This window comes from Amblyraja radiata, chromosome 11 (assembly GCF_010909765.2).
Source record: "Amblyraja radiata isolate CabotCenter1 chromosome 11, sAmbRad1.1.pri, whole genome shotgun sequence".
NCBI classification, from domain to species: domain Eukaryota; kingdom Metazoa; phylum Chordata; class Chondrichthyes; order Rajiformes; family Rajidae; genus Amblyraja; species Amblyraja radiata.
In genome coordinates, this window is record NC_045966.1 from 28749254 (window position 1) to 28776494 (window position 27241).

Genomic DNA, 27241 nt, shown 5'->3' on the forward strand with positions numbered 1-27241 from the left:
TCTCCTGCCTTCTCCACATAACCTCTGACACCTGTATTAATCAAGAATCTATCTATCTCTGCCTTAAAAATATCCACTGACTTGGCTACCACAGCCTTCTGTGGCAAAGAATTCTACAGATTCACCACCCTCTGACTAAAAAAAATTCTCCTTATCTCCTTCCTAAAAGAACGTCCTTTAAATCTGATGCTATGGATTAGAATTCTCCCACTAGTGGAAACATCCTCTCCACAGCCACTCTATCCAAGTCTTTCACAATTCTGTATTTCAATGAGGTCCCGCCACATTCTTCTAAACTCCAGCAAGTATAGGCCCAGAGCTAACAAACATTTATCATAGGTTAACCTACTAATTCCTAGGATCATTCTTGTAAACCTCCTCTGGACCCTCTCCAGAACCTGCACATATTTCCTCAGATATGGTGCCCAAAATTGTTCACAATATTCCAGATGTGGCCCTACCAACGCGTTATAGAGCCTCAACATTATATCCCTGTTTTTGTATACAATCCTGCTTGAAATAAATGCTAGCCCTGAGTTAGCTTTCTTTACCACCGATCCTGTTCCCTGCTCAGCTAACTTGATGTTAATGTTTACTTTGTAAATTCTTTCAAGGCCTTGCCCAGTGTATTTTTATGTCTTCCTCTGGTCCTTGTAACTTTCATAACTTTAACCCCCTTAATACATTCCCTTCACAGAAAAATAGAAACATAGAAATTAGGTGCAGGAGTAGGCCATTCAGCCCTTCGAGCCTGCACCGCCATTCAATATGATCATGGCTGATCATCCAACTCAGTATCCCGTACCTGCCTTCTCTCCATACCCCCTGATCCCTTTAGCCACAAGGGCCACATCTAACTCCCTCTTAAATATAGCCAATGAACTGGCCTCAACTACCTTCTGTGGCAGAGAATTCCAGAGATTCACCACTCTCTGTGTGAAAAATGTTTTTCTCATCTCGGTCCTAAAAGATTTCCCCCTTATTCTTAAACTGTGACCCCTTGTTCTGGACTTCCCCAACATCCCCATCATTTCCCCATCTACTATCTTGTTTATTGTCATCAGCTGTCCTGGTCTATCACCTCTGCCAGTAGAATCAAATCTTACCTCCCAATGATAACTTTACCCTCTAGGAATCTAACATTTCTCTTTGTCAACCTAAACAAACTAATTTCCCTTTCCATTGGGACCCTTTTCTGCATTAAAGGCTTCCTTTGAGTAATACAATCAATTAATTGGTCTAAAAGCTTATTTTAAGACATGCACATATGAAACATTCCTTTGTCTTCTGGAACAGAACAAGATTAGTTGTTTCCAAATCAATTTACAGCACTCCAGAAATTCAGCAGAAAACATCGAGGTATAAATCATGCCTTTGCTAATGACATCATTTCATTTGTCAGTTGCACACTTAATGACTTTGTTCCCTATACAACACCCCAAGGAAATAATTTCCTGTGATTTTGAGATGCATCTGTTGTGAGGCAAAGAAAAAATAAAATATATTAGTCTTATTTATTTTTCACTTCAGAAAGTGAAGGGTAACTCATTGAACTGACCCCAGCCATGTACCCAGAACCCAACTTATGCAGGACTTCTTCAACTTAATAACTGACCTAACCATTTTGGGGCCCCTGCCCTTGCAGCTCAGGGCTGTGAAACCCCAACCTGCCCCACCCTCCGCCTCTGATGTTGGTGCCCAATTTACAATCCCTTTTGATCTTGCAGGGTCATGATCCAAAGCCATTTGATCAATAGACTGTAATCTGCAATGCTCTCAACTCTTAATTGTCAGGCCCCAAATACATCAACCCCTTAAAATTCCCTGATACAACTACTGCCTTCATTCCCAATTTCCAAATCTCAACCCCTTCAAAATTCAGTCCTCCTGTTAATCCTGGCTGAAATCGAGCAGCCATAGTACCCACACTTTAATAAGGATTTATGTATTGCTAGGCCATTTTGGTCAAGTCTGCTGTTCTCTGTAGAAATGGGACAAGCTTCTGTAGGTGCCAGCAGGTCTGTGGCCCAGATCAATGTTGCATTGGCAGTTGACAGATGGATGAAATTTCTGCAAAGACCGTCATAGGAAATGTAAAATGCATGAGGTTCTCTGCAAGAACCTTGTGTATATTGTAAATAATGTTGCGAGACAGTTGCGAGACAGCTAACCTGTTAAGTGTTGATTGGTTGACCTGCCTGGTTTGTATGAATCCCAGGGTAAATGTTGCATATTCAAGGTTCTGTTAAGGGGCTGTCCCACTGCGGCGACCTAATCTGTGAGTTTAAAAGAGTTTGCCCTCGACTCAAACTCGCAGCATGGTCGACACATGGTCCTAGGAGCAAGAACGGAACTCACTATCAAAACATGGAGGGGATGGGGGACACAATTTTTTGACGGCCACGCGCACATTCGCACACACACACACGCGTGCGAGGCTTCGGAGGCTGAATCCAGCGCAAAAAACGGCGATTTTAAAATCGGGATCACAAAAGCTTGGGGGGGATGTCCCCCACCTCTCAAAACATGGGGGGGACATGTCCCCTCTGGCCCCCCCAGGTTTTCCGCCGTTGCCTAGGAGGTCCTGTGAGGTCACTGGAACTCTCCTTCATGCTCGAGGGAAGTTCCCGCATACTCGAGGCCTCTGTTTGGTCGAGGAAAATGTTTCAGCATGTTGAAAATTTTTCCGCAAGTAAACATTGGTTGGCATGGTTCTTTTGAACTCGTAGTGCAGTGGAGTGGGGTAGCTATGTAGTTACAGGCAGTCGACGGCAGCCGTAGGCAATCTCCTTGGCTGACCGGGCATTTTAATTGGCTCATTGGAGGTTTCAGGACCAAGGAAAACCGACCGGTAATTTAAATGCCTGCTAAACTTTATTAAATGTTGTCTGACTTCTTAAAAGTGTCTCCACTCCTTCTCTCCCCTTCTCACCCCTTCTCTCCCCTTCTCACCCCTTCTCACCCCTTCCCTCCCCCTCTCCCCCCACCCCCCCCACCCCCGTACTCTCTAAAGAACTTACTGTACACTGTGCAGCTGTCTTTTACCTTCCTGTTCATCATGGGTGTGAATTTCAGACAGTGCTCCCCCGCTTTCCCTGGTCCTCACCTTTGCGATGTGTTTGTGTGTGTGTGTGAGCGGTCGGTCGATCCAGCTCACGGTTTCATCGCTGACGGTCGATCCAGCTCACGGTTTCATCGCTGACGGTCGATCCAGCTCGAGGTTTTCCAGGCGAGTGCTTGAAGGTCGAAGACAGTCGCTGAAATGTCGCGTCAGTGGGACAGGCCCTTTAGCCTCTTCCAGAAGCTTCACCAGCAACAATGTAAGAAGTGTTCTGTAATTGGCTTGTGTACCTGTCAGTAATGTATTATTGTAATTTGTTATACTTGATTGGATTGTAAATATACCAATCCACTGTAGTTCAGCCCCTCAAGGTTCGGGGACCTATAAAAGTCAGCCCCCACGAGGTCCATAGTCGATCTTCTGGAAGAGCGCTTTGGACTGTTGGACCTTTTGGAGTGTTTCTGCTTGCACAAGGCTAAATGGCTCGGCCAGGCAGATACAAGGATCGAACCTGCAGTGGTTTAGGTATCGTATCGGGTGATTTGTTGCGTTTTCCAAAAATAAAGTTTAGTTGTTCCAGTGCTTGAAAGATTGGTTTATTGACCAAACTAGACTGGGTGGGTAAATAAGTGCTTATTTACACTCCAAGTTCCATATTCTGTAGTATCTTGTGTCCCATGATGTCAGCTGCTAGACACAATTTTATCTGCTCACTCGCTCATTTGCTCCGCTGGCAAAGGAAAGGTTGTAGCTCCCTGACACCTTGGACCTTGGGTGCGACTGATTTTTATTTATGGAAGATCAAAAGCAAAATGTTCATTGGCAGCAACACAACAGTGCCACTATAAATGCCAACATTTGATTAAGCTGCACTCTCCTTTCACCAGTTCAAAATTTGCTTTGCGGTATTAAAGTATTGGGAAAACATAATCTATACTTTATCGAACCAGCCCTAAAGTCAGCTGGCAAATGTGTGGTAAATCCACACTACAAGTTCATAGACCTGGTTTATTAAATTGAATTATTTCTACAAGCAAGCAAATGAACCATACAATCCAATGCAATCAGGCTTCTGTCATCCATGGTCGCTGAAGGCATATTACAGTCAAATTAAATCATCTGTACAAAACAATTAAAAAGATATGTGTATTGCATTTCATCACATGTGAAAATAACAGTCTGTGCTTTAATTGCTTCAGTGCAACATTTGATAAGTAGAAAATGAACCTTCCTTGCATAATAACAATCTTGAAGAATTTGGCTGCATTGCAAACTATTGATATGCCTTTAGTTGGGTGATTTGATATCAACCCTCATAAGTGTTAATAAGGTTCTCCGACAGGCAGCTGAGGTAACTTCAGATTCAGTCTGTGCAACACTTCTGAAATTCTCAGCTGATTAGAGAAATCACGGGGTAACATTCTGGTTAATAAATTAAATGCATTTCGTTTTCAAACCTGCTTTTTCTTTCAATCAATGTTATTAGTATGGTCCTTTCAAATAATTGGAAACTTTTTGGATTAATAAAAAGTGCATTGGTGCTATTGCAATTTTCATGAATACAAAATTGAGAAGAATATGGTCCTGGGTCATGAATCCACCTCATTCCTGTTCTCCCTGTTCAGCATTTGGAATTCATAATTTTATATCACCTGCCTTGCATCATAGATAAAAGCTCAGCTACTGATATCAGCTGGAAATCATTCTGCTACAGGTGTGCTAGAACTTAACTTGCTCGTGCTATTTCTTGCTAGCAATTAAAATCTAGGTTTTAGAGTCATATAAATTTATGGCACAGAATGGTGCCATTAAGCCGACTGACCATGTCAGCTGAAAGAGCTAATAACTTGATCCAGCTGTCTGGTCTAGTAGTTTGTGGCACTTGAAGAAACCTCCGCACTTCTCTCATCTTTCTATCAATTGCTTTAAATCTACCCACACGGACTCCTCCAAAGAACTAAATTCTTCCCATTCACTCTTTCTAAGCTGCTCATCATCCATTAATCTCAATTACATCTTCCCTTAGCCTTGGAAGTTTTTATTCCTTATGGCTAAAATGTTCAAATCTTGGAAAATATTCTTCTAAACTTTCCTGTAATATATGAGCAGAAGTAAACACTGTGCCCCAGCCCCACCAGGGTCTCATCCATACCCCGTAACACTGCTCTCTCTCCCCATCCCCGCACACGCAACAAGGGCAGAGTCCCTCTGGTCCTCACCTTTCACCCCACCAGCCGGCAAATACAACACATAATCCTCCGCCATTTCCGCCACCTCCAACGTGACCCCACCACTCGCCACATCTTCCCATCTCCCCCCATGTCTGCCTTCCGCAAAGACCGCTCCCTCCGCAACTCCCTCGTCAATTCTTCCCTTCCCTCCCGCACCACCCCCTCCCCGGGCACTTTCCGTTGCAACCGCAAGAAATGCAACACCTGTCCCTTCACCTCCCCCCTCGACTCCATTCAAGGTCCCAAGCAGTCGTTCCAGGTGCGACAAAGGTTCACCTGTATCTCCTCCAACCTCATCTACTGCATCCGCTGCTCTAGATGTCAGCTGATTTACATCGGTGAGACCAAGCGTAGGTTGGGCGACCGTTTCGCCGAACACCTCCGCTCAGTCCGCAATAACCTACCTGACCTCCCGGTGGCTCAGCACTTCAACTCCCCCTCCCATTCCCAATCCGACCTCTCTGTCCTGGGTCTCCTCCATTGCCAGAGTGAGCAACAGCGGAAATTGGAGGAACAGCACCTCATATTCCGTCTGGGGTCCTTGCGTCCCTATGGCATCAACATTGAATTCTCCCAATTTGGCTAGCCCGTGCTGTCTCCTCCCCTTCCTTCACCCTCTAGCTGTCTCCTCCCACCCTCCCATCCGCCCGCCCTCGGGCTCCTCCTCCTCCTCCCTTTGTCCTTCTTTCTTTCCCCACCCCCTATCAGTCTGAAGAAGGGTTTCGGCCCGAAACGTCGCCTAATTCCTTCGCTCCATAGATGCTGCTGCACCCGCTGAGTTTCCCCAGCAATTTTGTGTACCTAAGACCTATCTAATGTTCTGACACAATTTGCCTGTTCTTATGTTCAATGCCATGTCCATGTCAATGGACAAGGGAGAGCCAGTGGATGTAGTGTACCTTGACTTTCAGAAAGCATTTGATAAGGTCCCACATAGGAGATTAGCGGGCAAAATTAGGGCACATGGTGTTGGGGGTAGAGTGCTGACATGGATAGAGAAGTGGTTGGCAGACAGGAAACAAATAGTAGGGATTAACGGGTCCCTTTCAGAATTGCAGGCAGTGACTTGTGGGGTACCGCAAGGCTCGGTGCTGGGACCGCAGCTATTTATAATATACATCAATGATTTGGATGAAGGGATTCAAAGTAACATTAGCAAGTTTGCAGATGACACAAAGCTGAGTGGCAGTGTGAACTGTGAGGAGGATGTTATGAGAATGCAGGGTGACTTGGACAGGTTGGGGGAGTGGGCAGATGCATGGCAGATTAAGTTTAATGCGGATAAATGTGAGGTTATCCACTTTGGTAGCAAAAACAGGAAGGCAGATTACTATCTAAATGGTGTCAAGTTGGGAAAAGGGGAAGTACAACGGGATCTGGGGGGTCCTTATACATCAGTCTATGAAAGTAAGCATGCAGGTACAGCAGGCAGTGAAGAAAGCGAATGGCATGTTGGCCTTTATAACAAGAGGAATCGAATATAGGAGCAAAGAGGTCCTTCTGCAGTTGTACAGAGCCCCAGTGAGACCACACCTGGAGAATTGTGTGCAGTTTTGGTCCCCTCATTTGAGGAAGGACATTCTTGCTTTTGAGGGAGTGCAGCCTAGGTTTACAAGGTTAATTCCCGGGATGGCAGGACTGTCATATGCTGAGAGAATGGAGCAGCTGAGCTTGTACACTCTGGAGTTTAGAAGGATGAGAGGGGATCTCATTGAAACATATAAGATTGTTAAGGGTTTGGACCTGCTGGAGGTAGGAAACATGTTCCCGATGTTGGGGGAGTCCAGAGCCAGGGGCCACAGTTTCAGAATTAGGAGTAAGCCATTTAGAACAGAGACGAGGAAACACTTTTTCTCACAAAGAGTGGTGAGTGTGGAATTCTCTGCCTCAGAGGGCGGTGGAGGCAGGTTCTCTGGATGCTTTCAAGAGAGAGCTCGATAAAGCTCTTAAAAATAGCGGAGTCAGGGGATATGGGGAGAAGGCAGGAACGAGGTACTGATTGGGGATGATCAGCCATGATCATTCAGTGCTGGCTCGAAGGGCCGAATGGCCTACTCCTGCACCTATTGTCTATTGTCTATTGTCTATTGCCTTAACCATGAGGGGTATTAAACCAAAACTTTGATTATTCATTTCCTACAAATGTGTTCCTCCAGCAGTTTTTTTAAAATCCAGCCTCCAGCATCTGCAATCTCTTGTATCTCAAGATTCAAGATTCAAGAGAGTTTATTGTCATGTGTCCCAGATAGGACAATGACATTCTTGCTTTGCTTCAGCATAACAGAAAAAACATAGGCATAAATAAATACAGAACAGAACTGATCAGTGTGACCATATACCAATGAATATATATATACACACACATAAATAAACAGATAAAGTGTGATGGGCTCCAAGCAAACATGTAAACCCACTAAAATAACTTATCTATCTGAACTGCTATCAATTAGTTATTTAATTGGTGGTCCTGCTATATTTACAGAATTCATAGTACACAACTATTTACTGTATATTATCTAATTTGCCTCACAAATACATTACTTCACACTTCTCTGAAATTAACTCGGTTTACTACATTTCTGCCAACCTAACCAATCAATTGACAATTCCAGCAGTTTGCATCTTTCTTCCTCAACATCAAACACATACAACAGTTTTGTTTAATTTGCAAACTTGTTGATCATGGACCTTAAGTTTAAATCTATATATACATCATTAAAACTAATGGTGTAGGAAGGAACTGCAGATGCTGGTTTAAACCGAAGATAGACACAAGACACAAAGCTAAGAGATCTGTACAGAATCTTGCTGAACTTCCATGCAAAATGCCTTCCAATGATCATTAACATCACTTCTTACCACTGACCCTGTATTCCATTCAACTTTTCTTGGATCCCATAGTTCAAATGGTAAGAATGAGCCATCCTTTAATTACTAAAACAGTTCAAACAGGATTTTTTTTTTAAATTGTTGAAAATGTTGTCAGAAGTTTGACTGTTAATATATTATTCCTGTATGGGTCAGAGCTGTATGGTCTTAGAAACTAGACAAAATCATAGTACTTTATTCATACCCACGTCAGGAGAAAGTGGAATCACCCTCAGATCATCCATCTCTTTGACCTGATGTCTCCTGCTACTATTTATTGCACACATACACAGACACAAACACACACACACTCAAATCTGTTATAAACTGATTTTACAAGTAGATGTGTCTCGCATACAGTTTGTTGGCCCATAAGTATGCGCAATCATTCACAATCGGTTTGTTTTCTAGTCATCCAATGGCTAAGGCACTAAACTTTTCACGTGAAGGAAGAACTTAATGAAGTTAATTGATGTGAGGAGTGAGGATGAAGCCAGGGCTGATAAAGAATAACCAACATACAAGAAATCAAATCAAAACTGCCTCCTAGAAATATGCTTAGCAAATTATTTTGTCTGTGAACGCATAATCCAAGACTTAAACCCTCAGTGCATGACTTCAGTTATTTACAACATCATGACAGTTTATGATGCATGGCTCTCTCTTTTTCTCGCTCTCTCTCTCCAAATAAAGGTTGCGAGATAGACACAAAAAACTGGAGTAACTCAGCGAGTCAGGCAGTATCTCTTGAGAAAAGGAATAAGTGACGTTTCAGGTCGAGACCCTTCTGCAGACTGAGAGTCAGGGGCTCTCAGTCTGAAGAAGGGTCTCGACCAGAAACATCACCTGTTCCTTTTCTGCAAAGATGCTGCCTGACCCACTGAGTTACTCCAGCTTTTTGTGTCTATCTGCTGTTTAAACCAGCATTCGCAGTTCCTTCATACACAAAGGTTGACTGATGTCCCAGTGGTATCTTTGTTCCTTCAAATACAGAAAACACCAAAGCCAAGTGATGTTTCTATATAGTTTTTCTGCTGCCTTTTTATTTCAATGTAGAAGTGATAAATGCACTGTCTGATACTGGTGCGTGGGACTCAGCGAGACCCCATGTCTAATTCCTGCTCTACACCCAACCTAATGTTAGCCAGTAACAGTCAAGAAGTCAGGTCAGTAAGGTGGTCTAAAGAGTTAAAAAATATTTTGTGATTTTCATTTCTGTTTTTCATGAATCTCATTGTGTTAAAATGGGGTTTGGAATGAGCTTGGATTCAGCTAGGCAATTACACTGACCACTGTCAACTGACTATCCTGCAATTTGGACTGATGGGTGAGCCTGTGATAACTTAATTTTAATGAAGACCATGTCAAGCAATAGAAAATATTATTTTTTTGAATAAATGTTTGAAGACATACACTGAAAGTTGCATCGCATTTCATCGGGTTTATATGTCATCCTTGAATTCCTTTTTGAAATGTTGAGACTATTGATGGTTGCCAGGCAGTTACATGAAATATGAATACTCATATGGTAATAAACCATCTGGGCTAAGAATTATTGGATGAGATGGCCCACGGATGCAACAAAAATGGTTTATCCTGAGGGTAAAATGTACTTTCTCTCAACAATATAGGGATAAAACCTCTACCTCTGCTGACCTACTTCATGCTATGTGCCCAAAATGCTACACTGAAATAAGATTTTCTATCCATTTAAGATATTTGAACATAAACAAGTTTGAGCAAGTAGTGGACATTCACATTAGTCTCAAGAGCGGCAAACATCATAATAACCTTATTGTTTATTTTTAGGTATATTATTGTTACGTGTACAGTGAAAACCTTTGTTTTGCATGCTCTTCAAACAGATCAGACATAAATACAATGAAGTCAAACTCAAGTACAATAGATAGAGCAAAGAGGGAGATACAGAGTGCAGAATACAGTTCTCAGCATTGTAGTGCATCAGTTCCATAGACAAAGTCCAATGTACACAATTGGGTAGTGGTGAATTGGACAGTACCATAGCTTATGGAAGGATTGTTTAGAAGCCTGATAACAGAGTGGAAAAAGTCTGATGGTGCACACTTTCAAGCTTCAGTAATTTGTAGAAATAAAGAACTGCAGGTGCTGGTTAATACACAAAAGGACACAAAGTTTTGAGGTCAGGCAGCATCTCTGGAGAGCATGGATGGGTGATGTTTCAGGACGAGCTCTTTGTCTGAAGAAGGGTCTCAACTCGAAACATCATCTAGCCATGTTCTCCAGAGATGCTGCCTGATCTGCTGAGTTACCTCAACATTTTGTTTCCTCCGGTAATTTGGTTTTCGTGCAGTGTTGATATAAATTTTTATAGGTTTCAAATCTATGGGGAATAGTAGAAGCAACAATGTGAGGGCAGAAATAGATATATTTGGCTTAGTGAGATGAGATTGAAACCAGGTTGGTGCATCTTGGGTTGATCTCTCCTATTAACAATTTGAATGACATATTTAAAAACAACATATTCAGATTTTAAGAATAGCCATAGTTGTGAACCTTTTCAAATAAAGTATTGTGGGAGTTATTCTTTCTATAACAATATGTTGCAAAACAGTTTGCTAATGGAATGATAATGTGTGTAAGGCACAGGAAAATACATTCTTGGCATCAAAACTCACATTCTGGACCAGATTTTACTCCAACCCATACTCCATGTTTCTAATCTGCATTCCAGAGTACAAAAGTGCAGTGTAGTTTGGCGCTTCAATGCTGTACTGAAGTACCTCATCCTGATGGAGGTGATTTATTTTGGATGATTATTGCACCATCTATGAAATAACATCACGGGAACTTCTACATCCTTTTGAAGGAAAGAGGGTCCTTTAACATCTCATCCTCAGGAGAGTGCTTCCCCCAGCGCCATTCACAGTGACTTGTTCTGCTTCCAAGTGATGCCATTGTTACATTCAATAGAAATAAGTTCAATTAGCTGGTCAATTGAAAAATATTGGTACCTTGAAAAAGTTATTATTTAATAATATGACATGATATTGTGCCTTCAGCTACAAAATCCAGAGTCGTACAAGAGAAATTCATTTTTATATACTGCCTTTGAGGACTGTCTTGCTTTTGATAACCACAAAGCATCAGAAGATTGTTGATTGCATCAAGAAATTCATTTTAACTGAGTTATCTTTGAAAGTTGACGACTGACACTTTCATTTTTTTAATATGCAGCACCAGCATTCGTCTACCTGAGTTGATATTTTAAACCAGATGGATTGTATTTTTTTCTGTCAGGTCAATAATTGTACATCACAGATCCTAGTGTGCAATATAACAACACTTATGCAATACTAAATAATTGCCGTTTAATTAATAACCAAGTAGAAATAAAATGTGATTGAGAGACTTTGGCTCAAAATAAATATGCCAGATTTTGGCTCACTTCCCCACTAAAATAAACTATGGTAATACAAGAAAGTGAACTCTTGATGCCCTCTGGCTGCTAATTTTTGGTAATGTACGCACTATTTCATGTAGCAAGAGAGCCAAATAGAATATTTCAATTGATTTTTACATTGGTGCAGTCCTGTCAATACATTCAGGAGAAAACCATTTTCTGATGTTGGCCTAGTTCACTCAATCTCTCCTCAAATGACATTCATCATCCCAAGAAACTACCTGGTGAATATTGCACTCCCACTGTAACAGAGGTAACAGAGCTAAAACTGTACACAATGCTCCGGGTGCCATCCATTTATTATTGCAATTAGACATATTTCTTCTGTTATTACAGTACGTTTGTAATAAAAGCCAACGCACTATGTGTGTTTCTAATGCTTGCTGCACCTGAAGGTATGTCTTAAGTAAGTTATGTACAAGGACACCCAGCTCCCTTTGAACACAATTTCCCTGACTGATCCCAGATAAAATATATTCATTTTATCTGGGAACAGTCAAGTATAATTTTCATACAGCATATTCTGTCTGTGAGTTCTCTTCACACACACCTTATTTGTCTTTATTCACTTGAAGCCATTTTACGTCATTCTCCTTATTCATAATCCATCTCAAGAGTCAAGAGTGTTTTATTGTCATATATCCAGAAATGGAACAATTGAATTCTTACTTGCAGCAGCACAACAGATACAGTGCCCTCCATAATGTTTGGGACAAAGACCCATCATTTATTTATTTGCCTCGGTACTCCACAATTTGAGATCTGTAATAGAAAAAATCACATGTGGTAGAAGTGCACATTGTCAGATTTTATTAAAGGCCATTTTTATACATTTTGGTTTCATCATGTAGAAATTACTGCTGTGTTTGTACATAGTCCCCCCATTTCAGGGCACCATCATGTTTGGGACACATGGCTTCACAGGTGTTTGTAATTGCTTAGATGTGTTTAAATGCCTCTCAGTACCTAGTCTTTCCTCCAGTCTTTCCATCACATTTGGAAACTTTTCTTGCTGTTTATCAACATGAGGACCAAATTTGTGCCAATGAAAGTCAAATAAGCCATTATGAGACTAAGAAAAAAGAATAGAACTGTTAGAGACCTCAGCCAAACCTTACCAAGGTTTGGGACATCATCAAGAGGAAAGAGAGCACCGATGAGCGTACTAATCGCAGGGACTGACAGGCCAAGGAAGACCTCCACAGCCGATGACAGAAGAATTCCCTCGATAATAAAGAAAAAACTCAAACACCTGTCCGACAGATCAGAAACACTCTTCTGGAGTCAGGTGTGGATTTGTCAATGACCACTGTCCACAGAAGACTTCATGAACAGAAATACAGAGGCTACACTGCAAGATGCAAACCACTGGTTAGCCGCAAAAATAGGATGGCCAGGTTACAGTTTGCCAAGAAGTACTTAAAAGAGCAACCACAGTTCTGGAAAAAGGTCTTGCAGACAGATGAGATGAAGATTAACTTATATCAGAGTGATGGCAAGAGCAAAGTATGGAGGAGAGAAGGAACTGCCTAAGATCCAAAGCATACCACCTCATCTGTGAAACACGTTAGTGGGGGTGTTATGGCCTGGGCATGTATGACTGCTGAAGGTACTGGTTCATTTATTTTCATTGATGATACAACTGCTGATGGTAGTAGCATAATGAATTCTGAAGTGTGTAGACACAACTATCTGCTCAAGTTCAAACAAATGCCTCAAAACTCATTGGCCGGTGGTTCATTCTACAGCAAGACAATGATCCCAAACATACTGCTAAAGCAACAAAGGAGTTTTTCAAAGCTAAAACATGTTCAATTCTTGAGTGGCCAAGTCAAGCACCCGATCTGAACTCTATTGAGCATGCCTTTTATATGCTGAAGAGAACACTGAAGGGGACTAGCCCCCAAAACAAGCATAAGCTAAAGATGGCTGCAATACAGGCCTGACAGAGCATCATCAGAGAAGACACCTAGCAACTGGTGATGTCCATGAATCACAGACTTCAAGCAGTCATTGCATGCAAAGGATATGCAACAAAATACTAAACATGACTACCTTCACTTACATGGCATTGCTGAGTCCCAAATATATTGGTGCCCTGAAATGGGGGGACTATGTATAAACACTGCAGTAATTTCTACATGGTGAAACCAAAATGTATAAAAATGGCATTTATTAAAATCTGACAATGTGCACTTTAACCACATATGATTTTTTTCTATTACATATCTCAAATTGTGGAGTACAGAGACAAACAAATAAATGATGGGTCTTTGTCCCAAAAATTATGGAGGGCAATATATATAAACATGTAAAACCTCTCTAAAACCCATAATAAGAAACAAAAAAAAGTTCAGTAAAACAATTAAACAAATAAACAGGCAATAGTAATGCAAAACCAAAAATATTGATATCAACAGCAAACTCTAAAGTATAACACATCTAATATAAATGTTCTCTCTGCCAACCTCTTTATTCCCACTCTTTGCTTTCTGTCTGTCAAACAATTCTCAATCCATTCCAATACATTACTGTATTTTATATGCTCAAAAGTAGTTAACCAATTTCCCGTGTAGGGTTATCAAAAGTTTTCTGAATATCTAAATGCTTCATAGCCATTGGTTTCCTTTATACAATTTACTGATCACATTCTCATAGAACTCCATTAAACATTTGTCAAAATGATATCCATTTGTAAAATACATGTTGATTTTGCTCAATCATGTTATTTTCTGTGCATTGTTATTGTATCCTCAGTGTAGATTCCAGTTTTTTTTCCCCTGACACTGAAAAAAATTGTCAAGCTGAAAAGTGAAGGTTCCTTGTTTCCTCTCTTCCTCCATCATTAAATGACAGGGTTGCATTTGCTACCTCTAATCTGCAAGAATAATTCCCGAATGTTGTAATATGAAGAGCTAGAATCTCTCTGGCCTTCTGTTCCCAAACTCTAGCATGCAGATTATTGAGTCTTTCAGTCCTATCAGCATTCAGTCATTTACAATCTCATTTTATGAGTTTGAATAAGGGTGTCAGAAAAAATATTGATAAATACTAAGATAGAATTATCAATGATACATTATGTTCAATGGAAGTATTTGATCAACCTTTTGTACCCATGCAGCTGAACCGAAAGCTGTGGTTTATTGATTCCAGTTTTCAGTACAAGTAGCCTAGACTCAATCTCAAACAATACATTTTAGTGGGAACTATTAAAGTGAACATCACCATTATATATCAGAGAGTTGTTTTAGTGATAGGAGAAGCTCAGGCCAGGAAATCCAAACGTCCATGTTTGTGTAATGTGCAAAGGAATCAGTTGCATTTTTGTTAGCAGGTTCTCCATGCAATGAAGAGATGGCCATGTAGGCAGCATTATTTGCACCATTGTAGCTCCAGGCAATGGCATGCTAAAGAAAAGGAAGTGTACTCATCTCCCCCTAACATTCAGTGGTATTACTGTTCCCCAATTCCCACCATCAATGGTATGGAAAATGCAAATAGTCAAAAACGATCTATACCTGATATACAATTGCTGTTTTTGCAATAGCACTTCAAAAGCTAGGTATTGAACGCAGAATGCATTTATACTGTATATCTAATCATAACCAAATCATACGATAAATAATTGTCACCCTTGTGCAAGCTTGTAGTGCCTAACGTCCGTGCATCTTTTCCTTTCTTATTTATTCTAAACGATACACCACAGTGGTTGCAATCATACAAGTAAAAAGCTTGAGGCAAATAGCGAGAGAGCTGCAAATCAGGGTATCAAACAAGCTGGTTTTGCTGATTTGACTTTGGACTGCTTTGTTTTATCATTTGTGGAACTAATCTGAGCTAGCTTGCAACAGGAAGACCATGGGTAATGTGATAAGGTGGGGGGTAGCCACGAATACTGTCATTCGGGGTCAGGCAGCTATTTCATAAGTCATTTAATGAGTTTTATTGAATCCCTTGAAAATAGGTTTATCAACAAAAATAAGCATTTTTAATAGCCATATGAATTCTCTCTTTTAATAGCCCAATATGACATTATAGAAATGTGCTTTAAAAAAATATATAAATCAGTTGTGTAGAGAATATCTGCATTAACTCATTTGTGATTTTTTTTTTAACTTAAAATATTACTTTAAATGCCCTTCTATAAAAAGAAAGCAAATTCACTTTTAAACTTTACATTTGCAAATGAGGACCATTAGTGAATTTATCATCACAGTGATGCTGATAGATTCACCCTATGGGCAGGACATGTTTTGTGACTGTGGCCTGGATTTTTTAAGTCAGAGCTGAAGATTGTTAATAGTTCCGTTGTGCTGAACTCAAATTATACCAGTAATACTGTTTTAAACAAATTGCCCTAAAAAAAATATGCAATTGAGTACGGTGCTAACAAAAACTTTTGACCAATAACATTATCGTAAGATGAGTTTTCAGTCAGTTTGTCTGCAAGGTTAAAAATCAGTGAAGGATTGTACTGACCCTGACCCTGGCATGGTCATGCATTTCTGCATATCACCTAGTCCACTCATTGATCAGCAGTTCCCCAACATTTAACTGCCATCCCCACCATCAAAGGGATCTATAAAAGGCATTGAATCAAAAGGTCAGCAAATGTCACCAAAGGCCCGGGTCACTCTGGCTACACACTCATTTTGTTCCTGCCATGAAAACCGTGAGCACCAGGAATGGCTTCTTCACAACAAGCATCAGGCTCTTTAACACTACACAACACTAACCTCAACAATGAACTCCTGTGGACTGATTTTGGTTGCACTGAGGACTGTTTTTTTTGCATTTGTCTTGTTATTAATTTATTACATTTATAGTTTATTATATATTATCTGTATGTATTGCGTTTACAGGCCTGCTTTGCTGCTACAAGTAAGAATTTCATTGTTTTGTAGTCGGTAGATATGGCAATTAAATGCTCTCAACTCTTGACTCTCACTCTTAACATTATCCACATTGTGTCCTCTTTTATCAATCTGGTATAATTTGTTTTATGTTGCAGATTGTGGTTCCGACTTGGCCCAGGCAAACTTCTTCTTCAAGAATGGAGAATATATTTGCACGCTGGATTATCAACGGCTCTATGGCACACGCTGTGACAGTTGTAAGGAGTTCATCGGGGGAGAGGTTATCTCAGCTCTGGGAAGGACATTCCATCCAAAGTGCTTTGTCTGCACAGCCTGCAGGTAATTTAGAGAATAACAATCCAACAATCTAACAATTTATCAGTTTACTCAGCAAATAGTGTCAGTGCGTCTTAAGGGTTCAAGCTCAGAAATAAGGGTTGAATATTATCAATTGGGAACCAACATAGGTAGAATATGTTGTGAGAGTGTAATGAAATGTCCTGTCGACAGTGTTCATGGCCATTGGGAAAAGCTTATTTCTCTATAGGGAAAATTGTGTATCACTGTCTATAGATATGCCTTCCTTTAATTGATTGCAAACTGATAGATGTTGATGATGTTATCTGCTGTGACCTTGGGTGAGCCATTATTTTAGAAGCTGAGTGCTACAGTTGGCCGTTTCTGCACCCTAGTAAATGTTCCCTCCTTTTTTACCACAGCAACTGACTGCTTGCATGCATTGCCACATTCCTCTCATGTAATGAAATGGCCTAATGTTTCCACTTATGTCCAATACCACCACAGCCTTTGAAGTAACAGAGCACAAATGCAGCCTAAAGGCAGCTCTCGGGCAGCCATTTATTAAGAGAGCTGCCCAAACATGGCCAGAGCAACAAGAAATTACTATCAAGAGACTTTCCATAATACTGGTGAAACGGCTACTTTGAAATGTATACACTTGTGCCATATTTTTCTGGGTATTCTTAAGTATCAGCAGTTCAAGCACTTTTAGGGCTGTTTCTCAAGAGTCCTAATTTAAATGCTGGGTTTCTAGTTATATATCTAGATATAAAATGGAATCAGTTCATCATTCAAGTCAGGCGGAAGTCATGACCCACCCAAGGAACAAAGTTGTCAGTTTCTTCAGACTAAAATTAGATACCACTGATTACACAGTGACAAAAGTAGACAAAAAATGCTGGAGAAACGGGTGAGGCAGCATCTATGGAGAAAAGGAGTAGGCGACATTTCGGGTCGAGACCCTTCTTCAGACTGATGTCGGGGGGGGGGGCAGGAAAAAGAAAGGAAGAGCCGGAGACAGTAGGCAATGTCATTTACTCCTTTTCTCCATATCTCCGATTTTTCGAGCATCTGCAGTTCCTTCTTAAACACAGTGACAAAAGACTATTTATGGAGTTCTCAGCTCTGAGAATGTTTATATCCATGTACAACACATTGATGGACATACACAATGAACATTGTGCCTTTATTTCTTGACATTTGTCAAACACCAACATTGTAATTTAATAATCCCTGGCACCGAGTTTTCTTTCTTACAGATATCAATTGTTTTATGTTCTTTGAGTATAGTGATAGGGGTTTAATGATTCAAAGAGTGCATTGAACATTCAACCATCATAACTGCAGTGTCATAAATTATATGTCCTATGCATGCATGTGTAATTGGTATGGGGAATTCCATTTTACCATATTACTAAATGCACAATTAAAATAATGGTTATTTTTAAATTAATGCTTTCATTTCCTCCTATTTTTACAAGTTCAATCATGTCCAGACATTCCCTCCTAAATAAATCTTTTGTCCCAACTGTTGCCTACTCTCCACTTTTGTTGTATTTGCATTTTTAATTTTAGGACATAACCTGTAAAGTTTGGGTTATTGAGGATAGGTTTGCAACAGTCCCTCATTCTCTTGCTGGAAGTGTTAGATCATGATTATCTGTCATTTTACTTTCTGATAACACAACTAAAACCATATTGATTTCAATTGTATTTAGAACAACACAAATTTGTTAGCTTATTGAAAAAGCTGCAGCAACGTGAATCAAGAATTTGTGGTTGATCAATACTTTATCAAAATGGGATAATTTGAAATACAGTGCACAAATTTTTGCTTTAGGAACAATTATTTTTTAAAGAGAACCTATTGTGGAATAACATGATGGTGGCATCAAAAGAATCACTAGGTAGCTGCAAGGAAAAATATTTGACACAGTATTCTTCAGAAATTCAATTTGGTGCTTTGAGTGGGTTCCCATTCCTGGTGCAGCTGCCTGCACGTGTCAGACATAAGAACCAGCAACAACAGCTGCACCTGTTTGCAATGGAACATATTTAGCTCATTCAGGGCATTGGTCACATAGCAGAGAACGAAGCAATATATTTTGTCGGAAATCAATGCCATTTATTGTAGATACCATATGTAGATAACAATTATTCCTTGAATAGCATTTCAACATCAGATATGCTGTTGCATTGCCCACTAATTTCTTAGACATTGGCAGACCAAAAAAAATCCATACAATGTGATGTACTGAGAATAGAGGTATGTTCAATACATTGCTGAGGTCTTTGAGATGATAATGTGGTTAACATAATGCTGGTTTCCCAGTTGATAACAGTAATGTCATTTACGTCATGCTATGGAATGAAAATAATTATAGAGCTAAATTTAAAGACACGCCTTCCACAAATCACAGACATTTTAATAATCTACTAGGAATTTTGGATAAATTTAGTTTGTAGCTCCAAGAACAACCTCTCCTGCACAGTGGTGTGCCTTGGCAAAAATAGTGATTATAAATGGGTACATGCTTAAATAATAACGTTTCCCAGAAAAGAACAAAATTAAGAGAAATATTAACATTAATTATATGCAATAACAGATATTTATAATGATGCATGCAGTATATTTAGATAATTGTGTGCAGTCTGAAAGAGCATTGAATAAACCAAATATATCTTCTAGATTTGCCCATGTTTCCTGCTTATTATTTTGCACACGCTTCATTGTAGACTAGGAATCCAAAGAGGAAAATATATTGCACTGGTGATGAGAGTGCAATGGGTAATAATTGAAGCCATTAAAGTACTGAAGGCATTGCATTTTGAGTAACCATGTACTCATGGTGTTAAAGTAAGTCAAAGCCACACAATTAATCACAATATCTTCAACATACAGCCTTTGAAGTGACAGGTCTCTGGCTCAGACTCAAGTGCAGAAATGTTAAGTCCAATCCTGGTAACCATTAAAGTATGAATAAAACAAGATGGCAGCAAAGTTCCAGCTATAGTACATCAAGATCTTTGGCATTTATGTTAAATGATGTGAGCTCTTTTATTCTTGTGTCGAACTGATGCAGCTATTCTTCTTGGTGAAGTTGTGGGTGAGGACAAATATGTGCCCAATCAAAACAAAGCCACAGTAGAGTGCAAGGAAACAATGTTGTGACTGGAGATAGACAGGGTGCTTGTACCACTATGGCTAATCGTTCTGGCACCTTGCAAGACTTATTTCATTTGATGAGGTGATGGAGAGATTTCAAAATCACTTTACTCCAGCACTTTTGGAGAATATAAATGCTATGAATGAGGAACCAAAATCAAAGGTAGGATGAGACCATTGTTGAACCTGTCTTAAAGCAATAAATTTGGAACCTTACAGAATCAAGGTCAAGTTCATGTCCAATATAACAGACAAGTAATTTCAATCTATATTATTAAATGCACATGATTTAACATTTGTTATCATGTAAAATCAATACAGATGTCGTCAAAAAGCACAAAAGAATGCAAGTGGATATATAATTTCAGGGTTAATACTATTAAGGGCAAATGGCAATAGCAAAATTAGGAATTCTGATTCAATGTCAAGTTTGGTGAGTAAGCGTTTCACAAAACAAAGTACAGGCAGGAGAATCTATGATTGATGTAATGGAGATCACCTGTCATATTTGCCAGTTTAAGCAGGAAAATGCTTCCACAGCAAAAATAATCTACATTTTGCTGCAATCTGCAAGGTTGGACTCATGATTGCAGGCCAGGAAATGTAGGTCATGAAATTTCATAATGTAAAGGCAGCAATGAATACCACAAATGAGAGGCTTGTACAATATAAAAGCTGATCAGTAGCAAGAAGCGAGAAGCTCCATGCATGCCTCTAGCAGCAAGAATTGAAAATGCAGCAATTTTAATTTCAAGGTGAAAGTTAAAAATGAATATATTAATATTGCAACCATAGAGTTATCTACCTCCAGAGGTTCAGCTGTGTGCTATTAACAGTGCATGTGCTGAATCTATAGACATTTTCCTATGATACAGTGGATACTCCTGGCTCAGATGCATTATCTAGATTCTTCAAACATTCAAAAAGTGAAGATTTCGATTCCAGTAGCAGACTACATGAGTTGACCAATTTTATTTGGAAAACATTGGTTCAAAGTATTAAAAGTGATCCGGAATAGTGTATCCAGTGTGAGCATTTTGTAGCAATGTTAGGATATGATCATTATGCAGATGTGTTCAAAGGTGTGTATACTGACGTAAACAAAGGAACACAAAGCTCACATACACATAAAGGTAAATGTCAAACTGATTTATTGCAGCTAATATACAAATTGAAGGTTCATATGAACAATTTGAAATGACCTGCATGATAACCATTGCCATGGTACCCAAAGCAGAAGATTGTCTGGCTTTGCAAATATTATTCCAATCCAATCTCATCAAAACCATGGATGATGAACAATACCTATTGCCCATGATGCAGAATCTGTATATGCAGGAAGGAGATGCTGCCTGACCCGCTGAGTTACTCCAGCATTTTGTGTCTGCAAAATCTGTAGGCTGAATTGGCAGGGGACATGGTCACGAATTTTGACCTGCCTCAAGTGTATGTGCAATTAAGCATGAACAGAGAAAGCCAACATGTTTTAATAAATACCGATCTATATAACAAGTTGCCTATGGCATGGTCATTTCAGGTCACCACGAAGAAGATGTTAAGGTGAGTGTAACGCTTTCTCTGCAGCCAAGATTTGATTGCATAATTCCTTGGAAGAGACAATTTACCAAATTTACCAAACGGCTGCACAGTGGCATAGTGGGTGGAGCTGCTGCCTCACAGCGCCAGAGACCTGCGTTCGATCCTGACCTCGGGAGCTGTCTGTGTGGAGTTTGCATGTTCTCCCTGAGACTGACTGCGTGGGTTCCCCCTGGGTGCTCCAGTTTCTTCCCACATCCTGAAGATGTGCAGGTTTGTAGGTTAATTGGCCTCCGTGAAATTGTCCCCAGTATGTAGGGAGTGGATGCAAAAGTAAGATAACAGAATTAGTGCCAATGGATGGTCAATGTGGACTCGCTGGGCCAAAGAGCTTATTTCCACGATGTACCTCTAAACTAAGCTAAACAAACGCTTCCATAAGTATTCAGGAGATTCCCTAAGGATGAGCTGCAGTAGAATAAATAAGTCTTTGTACAGTAAGAAGTGATTTAGTTGAGCCTAAAATTGGATACGAATGGTCTGTAATTATTAAAAGAAAAGGATGAGCCTATTGTCAAATTAGAACAACTGATTCTTTCCTTCCAGGGAATCGTTGAATATCATTACAGGTTTGAAGTGTTCCTCAAAAGCAATACTGACACTGCTTATCTACTTTCAAGGAAGGATAAACCATGGCTCTCGGGAAAGGGACCACAGGAGGCACATGAACTACATGAGAGATTATTTTATTGTGACTGTCCACAACATCTTGCTGGCAAAGAATGTGCCTACAATAGCAGTATACCTTCCAGCTCCATGATAATGGTTATTATATTGATTTTTAAGCAGCAATGCAGAATGCCACAGTAGGTGCATTATGAAGCTTGCCTAATGAAGAGATTAATCAGACATACTGCAGCACAGTGGCATAGCTAGACAAATTGCTGCCTCCCAGCTCCGTGACCTGGGTTCAATCTTGATCTTTAGTGATTTTTGTGTGTCATTTGCACATTCTGTCAATGACTGCTTGAGTTTCCACCAGATAATACAGTTTTCTCCTACATTTCAAAGACCATCTGTAATCATGCTACTGAATAGTCCTTCCATAGGCTAGGGTACTGTCCGATTTACCTTTACCCTATTATGGACTGGATTTTGTCTCTAGAGCTGGTGCTGGTGCACTACAATGCTGAGAGCTATATTCTGCAAATATATTTCCCCCTTTGCTCTCTCCATTGTTCTTGAGTTTTACAATTGTATCTATGTTTAGTTTATCTGACCTATTTGGATAGGATGCAAATCAAAGCTTTTCACTGTACTTCAGTACACATTAAAAGGGAAAGTCATTGCATTATAAATGTGGCATCACTGCACGATGCATGTGCACAGTCTGAGCAACAACAATGAATAAGCAGCCACATCTTCTAGAGCCCACTGTGATTTCCAGCAGTACTCTTTAAACACTGTATGTCACCTTAGTACAGACAAAAACACAATAGGCGAGATGTACACTTGCCAATAATCTAAAAGTATAATGCGACAAAGATTTATTTATCAGTGCATTTAATTTAATAACTTAAAATGAACACATATTTTTATCAATCACAAACTGGAAAGAATTGAACTTAATCCTATATATTTGTTTACGAAAAATATGATTTTGACTAGACCCAATTAACTTTAGCCTCCCAGTTTTGGATTTAGATCTATCTCACCCATTAAAAGTAAAAACAAGCTCCCCATGGTTCTCTTATTCACAACATTTTCTTGTTTGCCTCATTAAAAAAGTTCATACAGAAACTAACACCAGTGAAGAGAGGTAGTATTGTTTTCTTCATTTATTCCTGGATAATGAATGACAGTTTGCATCATAATTTAATTAGTCTACATTCAGTTTTCACAGCTATCTAGCAGGCATGAGAAATATTTTAAAAGGCTATTCAGAAAAGGAATACGTCCAAACCATGGGCAAAATTTAAAGGAGAAGGTGGAATGCCAATGGTATTGAATTTTGAGTGATCTGGAAATGTATGTTGGCCCACGGACAACAAATTGTAAATTAAAATCCTTTCAAGCCTTAAAATGAGTCTGATGTAAATGTTGCTCAGTAAAAGTAGGATTCAGCTATAAATAGGAATAGAGATGATCTCCTGTCATGAGCTGGTGGGTTTATGTCCAACTTTTCTCTTGCTATTGGTGTATCTACTAATTTGGGCTACCTGGCTGCAGCTGATCACCAAGGAAAATCTTCAGACAAATTGGAAGGAAAATGAATTTAGAGGAAAAAAATCTGGAAATTGCATTGCGTGCAAAAATAGAATTTGAGCATAGAATTAGAAATGGCTCCAGTTTGGTGCAAGGTTGCAAAAGTGTGATATTCTAAAGTGTGATATTCAAAAGTGTTATATGCTAATGCTCTCTATGCACAGTGAATTGTCTGTATTGGAATCACAAATCCCAGGCTTCAACATGTGATCCTGCATGAAATTGTGCCATTACTGTTAAGTTGTGAAATACATAAATCTTTCTGCTCATTCTCCTGCTGTTCCATGATCATAATTCCCTTTGGATACTGGGAGCACCTTAGGCCAGATTTCCCTTCAGGCCATGGATAAGCACTGGGTACAAGCACAACACAGCTGCCGTAGAACAATGAGACATTGTGCTCTCAGGGATCTATAGTCTGACCAGCACTGGATGATTTGAGGTGATTACAACCATCACCAACCACAGTAAGGCCTGCTCCAGCAAGACAGTTTAGGTGGAGGGAGGAGCAGGTGGGTCGTGGGAGAGAAGAGGGATGTGCGGCGTGGTGTAGAAGTGGGACGTGGGGGAAGTGGAATGATCAGTGTTAGAGGAAGGGCAGCGGGACCCAGCGGTGTCAGTGTCAAGGGCCCCGGCTTGTGGGCAGCTGGCAAAGCTGTCTGACCCGGCAAAGTAAGTGGCCCCACCCTTCAGACAGCTAGGGAGACAGTAAGGACTGGTGGAGTCAGTGGCCCCAGCCTGAGCAAAAACTAAACTGCTGCAGGATCTCAGCAGGTTGGGCAGCATCCATGAACATAAGAGCAGAGGGGGGAATCACAGGTATGGTAGTGAGTTTTAGCAGGACCAGAGAGCGCCTGGACTGATCGAGGTGGAACAGAGAAAGAGAGCGTTTCATGGAGCTCCCAGTAGAGAGTGGATGAGAGCTCCCGCACAGGGGGCATGCTTTGGGTAGGGTCGGATGTGGAGCAGATGCTGCCATCAGTCTGAAAAAGGACCCAGACCCAAAACATCATCCGCCCATTCCCTCCACAGCTGACCCACTGGATTCCTTCTGTGTTTAATTTATTGCTATTCTAAGCTCAGACTGTTTGATATTGCCTGTGGTTAACCTCAGGCTCCCTGTACTCATTTGCAGATGTTTTAATTGAAGCATTGAAATAGAAACTCAAAAACTCAGTCAAATATCTTTGGCCTTTATGCTTCCCGAAAAGAGATTTATAATGCTTCTCGCGGAACTTGCAAACAACCTGTTTACTATGTTCCAAAGAAATCGGTTTTGAGGCTTGTGCTAAAGCCCCTCCAACAACCACAATCATGTTTCAGAGTTCCTTTCCAATGCCATCAAAAGATCTCTTAATACTAATAAGTGTTTTGCTTTTGCATTCCTTCTTTTGGATGTGGGTGCTGCTGGCAACATTTATTGCCATCCCTAATTACCCTTGAGACGGTGGTGGTGAGAAGCCTTCTTGAATCAATGCAGTCTTCTGTTGGAGGTCCACCCACAGTGCTGCTGAACTGGGATTTAGACCCCAAAATAATGCAGGAGCAGTGAAAATAAAGTTGATGAATATTCTTAACTCCCAACTGAAAGCGGTTTGGTCTGAGCTATGGGATCGGATATTTTCACAATGTGATTCCAATGATGATAAAAATGGAAAATGTACAAGGCTGAAGGCTTCCTAAAATACAATTACTGACAGCTGATGTGGATTCTGTTGTATGTGATGATGGAAATGGGCAATAAATAGGTGAGTTCTATAATATAACAAATGGTTGATCTACGGAAGCAGATTTATGGCAGGACAGGAAATTGAAAATCTATTCATGGCATGATTGGCATGCTTATCATACCCCACTTTACTGCCAACTTCTGCCTAAAAACCAACAACCCAATTGCTTCTGAACACTGCTACAGTTGTCAGTGTTTTTGAACAGGATACTTCACATTAATCACACGCAAATATAGTGAATTATACATGTGGAAACATAATTTTAGAAAAATATTTTTGGAAAATACCATGCATTTATGACAAGAAGGTAAATGCCACTGTTCACACTGTCCTCATATCAATCTGAAGTGGAATGTTTTTGTGAACAATAAATATATTTTTAAAAGTGTAGCATCCCAACAATGGTGATGGAGTTGCATTCACTTGTGTCTAATGTCATTGTTTTAGGAAGCCATTCCCAGTTGGAGACCGTGTAACATTCAGTGGCAAGGACTGTGTATGTCAGCAATGTTCTCATACATTGATTACAGCCTCGGAACCGATAAAGATTCATGGACCAAGTCGTAAGTTTGTTCATTTTATTTTGGCTAAATTAATTCCCTTTTCTTCTTTTGCAATCTCACTGAATGTTTTCCCCTTCTGGAGAAATTCCTCCAGTTGCACAGAACTATTAACTCCCTACACAACCTGATTACTGAGCTGATGGGGAATTGATTGGGGAAACAAAAGTAGAAAAGCAAAGTACTGCAGGAACTAAAAATCTAAAATAAAATGAAGAGTGGAGGACCACTGAGCATCTATGGTGAGTTCTGATACACTCTAGAAAGGCTGGTTATCTGAAATTATTTAATTCAGCATCAAATTAGGTGGGGGAGAGGTGGGTTAGGTGGGAGGCTGTCACATGCCATCAGGGGATTTAGTGCTGTTTCTTGAACTTACATTGTACTTTATTGTAACAGTACAAGTGGCTATAGACTGAAGTCAGAGTAAAAGCAGGATGGAGGATTAGGTGGCTGACAGGCATCGAAAAGCTCAAGATCACCCTTACACACCGAACAGAAGCATTGGCAAAGCAGTTCCCCAGTCTACCTTTGGTTTCTTCAATGTAGAGGAACTGAATGCAGTGCAGTAAATTGAGAGTAAAATAGTATTGCTGCTTCAACTTGGAGGAGCATGTGAATCCCTGGATTGAGGGAAGGGAAGAGGTGGAAGAGTTGGTGCTGCATCTCTTGCACTTTCCCTGAGGAATGTGGTGTGAGGAGAAAGAGGATGGGTAAAGAAGACAAGTCTAGTAACGGCATCCTGTTCTCAGTGGTCAAAAATATGGAGGATGATCCATCAATGCAGAGGCTGAAGACAAAGTAACCTTATCCTTGCTTTTGGTGGGAGGTAAATTGGAGGAAATGGAGCAGAAATGGTTAAGAGGCCCGTCATCTATGGTGGAGGAGAAACCATGACCAAGGAAAAAGGAAGAAAACTCAGATGCATTGCTGTGCAAGGAGTCAACACCAGAACAGATATGACGGTGCTGGAGAGTCTGGGAGAATGGAATGGTATGGAGTCCTTACAGGAAGCTAAATCGGCAATGATGTAGTCAAGAGAGCTTTGGGAGAGTTTGGGTTGGGAACAGATATTACACTATCCCAGAAGTGGAGGTAGATAAGTCAGGAAATGGAAAGAAAGGGTCAGAGATGGGCCATGTGAAGTTTGGGAGTGTTTGGAAGAAATTGATAGCAAACATGATGACATTGCCGAGTATGCACAGGACCAGGAAGCAGGGAAGGGG

The 27241-nt window shown here is 40.2% G+C and overlaps 1 protein-coding gene across 13 annotated transcripts in view; it reads left to right on the forward strand.

Annotated features, from left to right (window-relative positions):
• ablim3 (actin binding LIM protein family member 3) overlaps positions 1-27241 on the forward strand; it is a 248001-nt gene that overhangs the window by 89588 nt on the left and 131172 nt on the right. For all 13 annotated transcript variants that reach the window (XM_033029603.1, XM_033029602.1, XM_033029604.1 and 10 more), the window contains exons 3-4: positions 16614-16797; positions 25903-26018. In XM_033029603.1, the coding sequence (XP_032885494.1) occupies positions 16614-16797; positions 25903-26018 (300 nt within the window). The remainder of the gene's footprint in view (positions 1-16613; positions 16798-25902; positions 26019-27241) is intronic.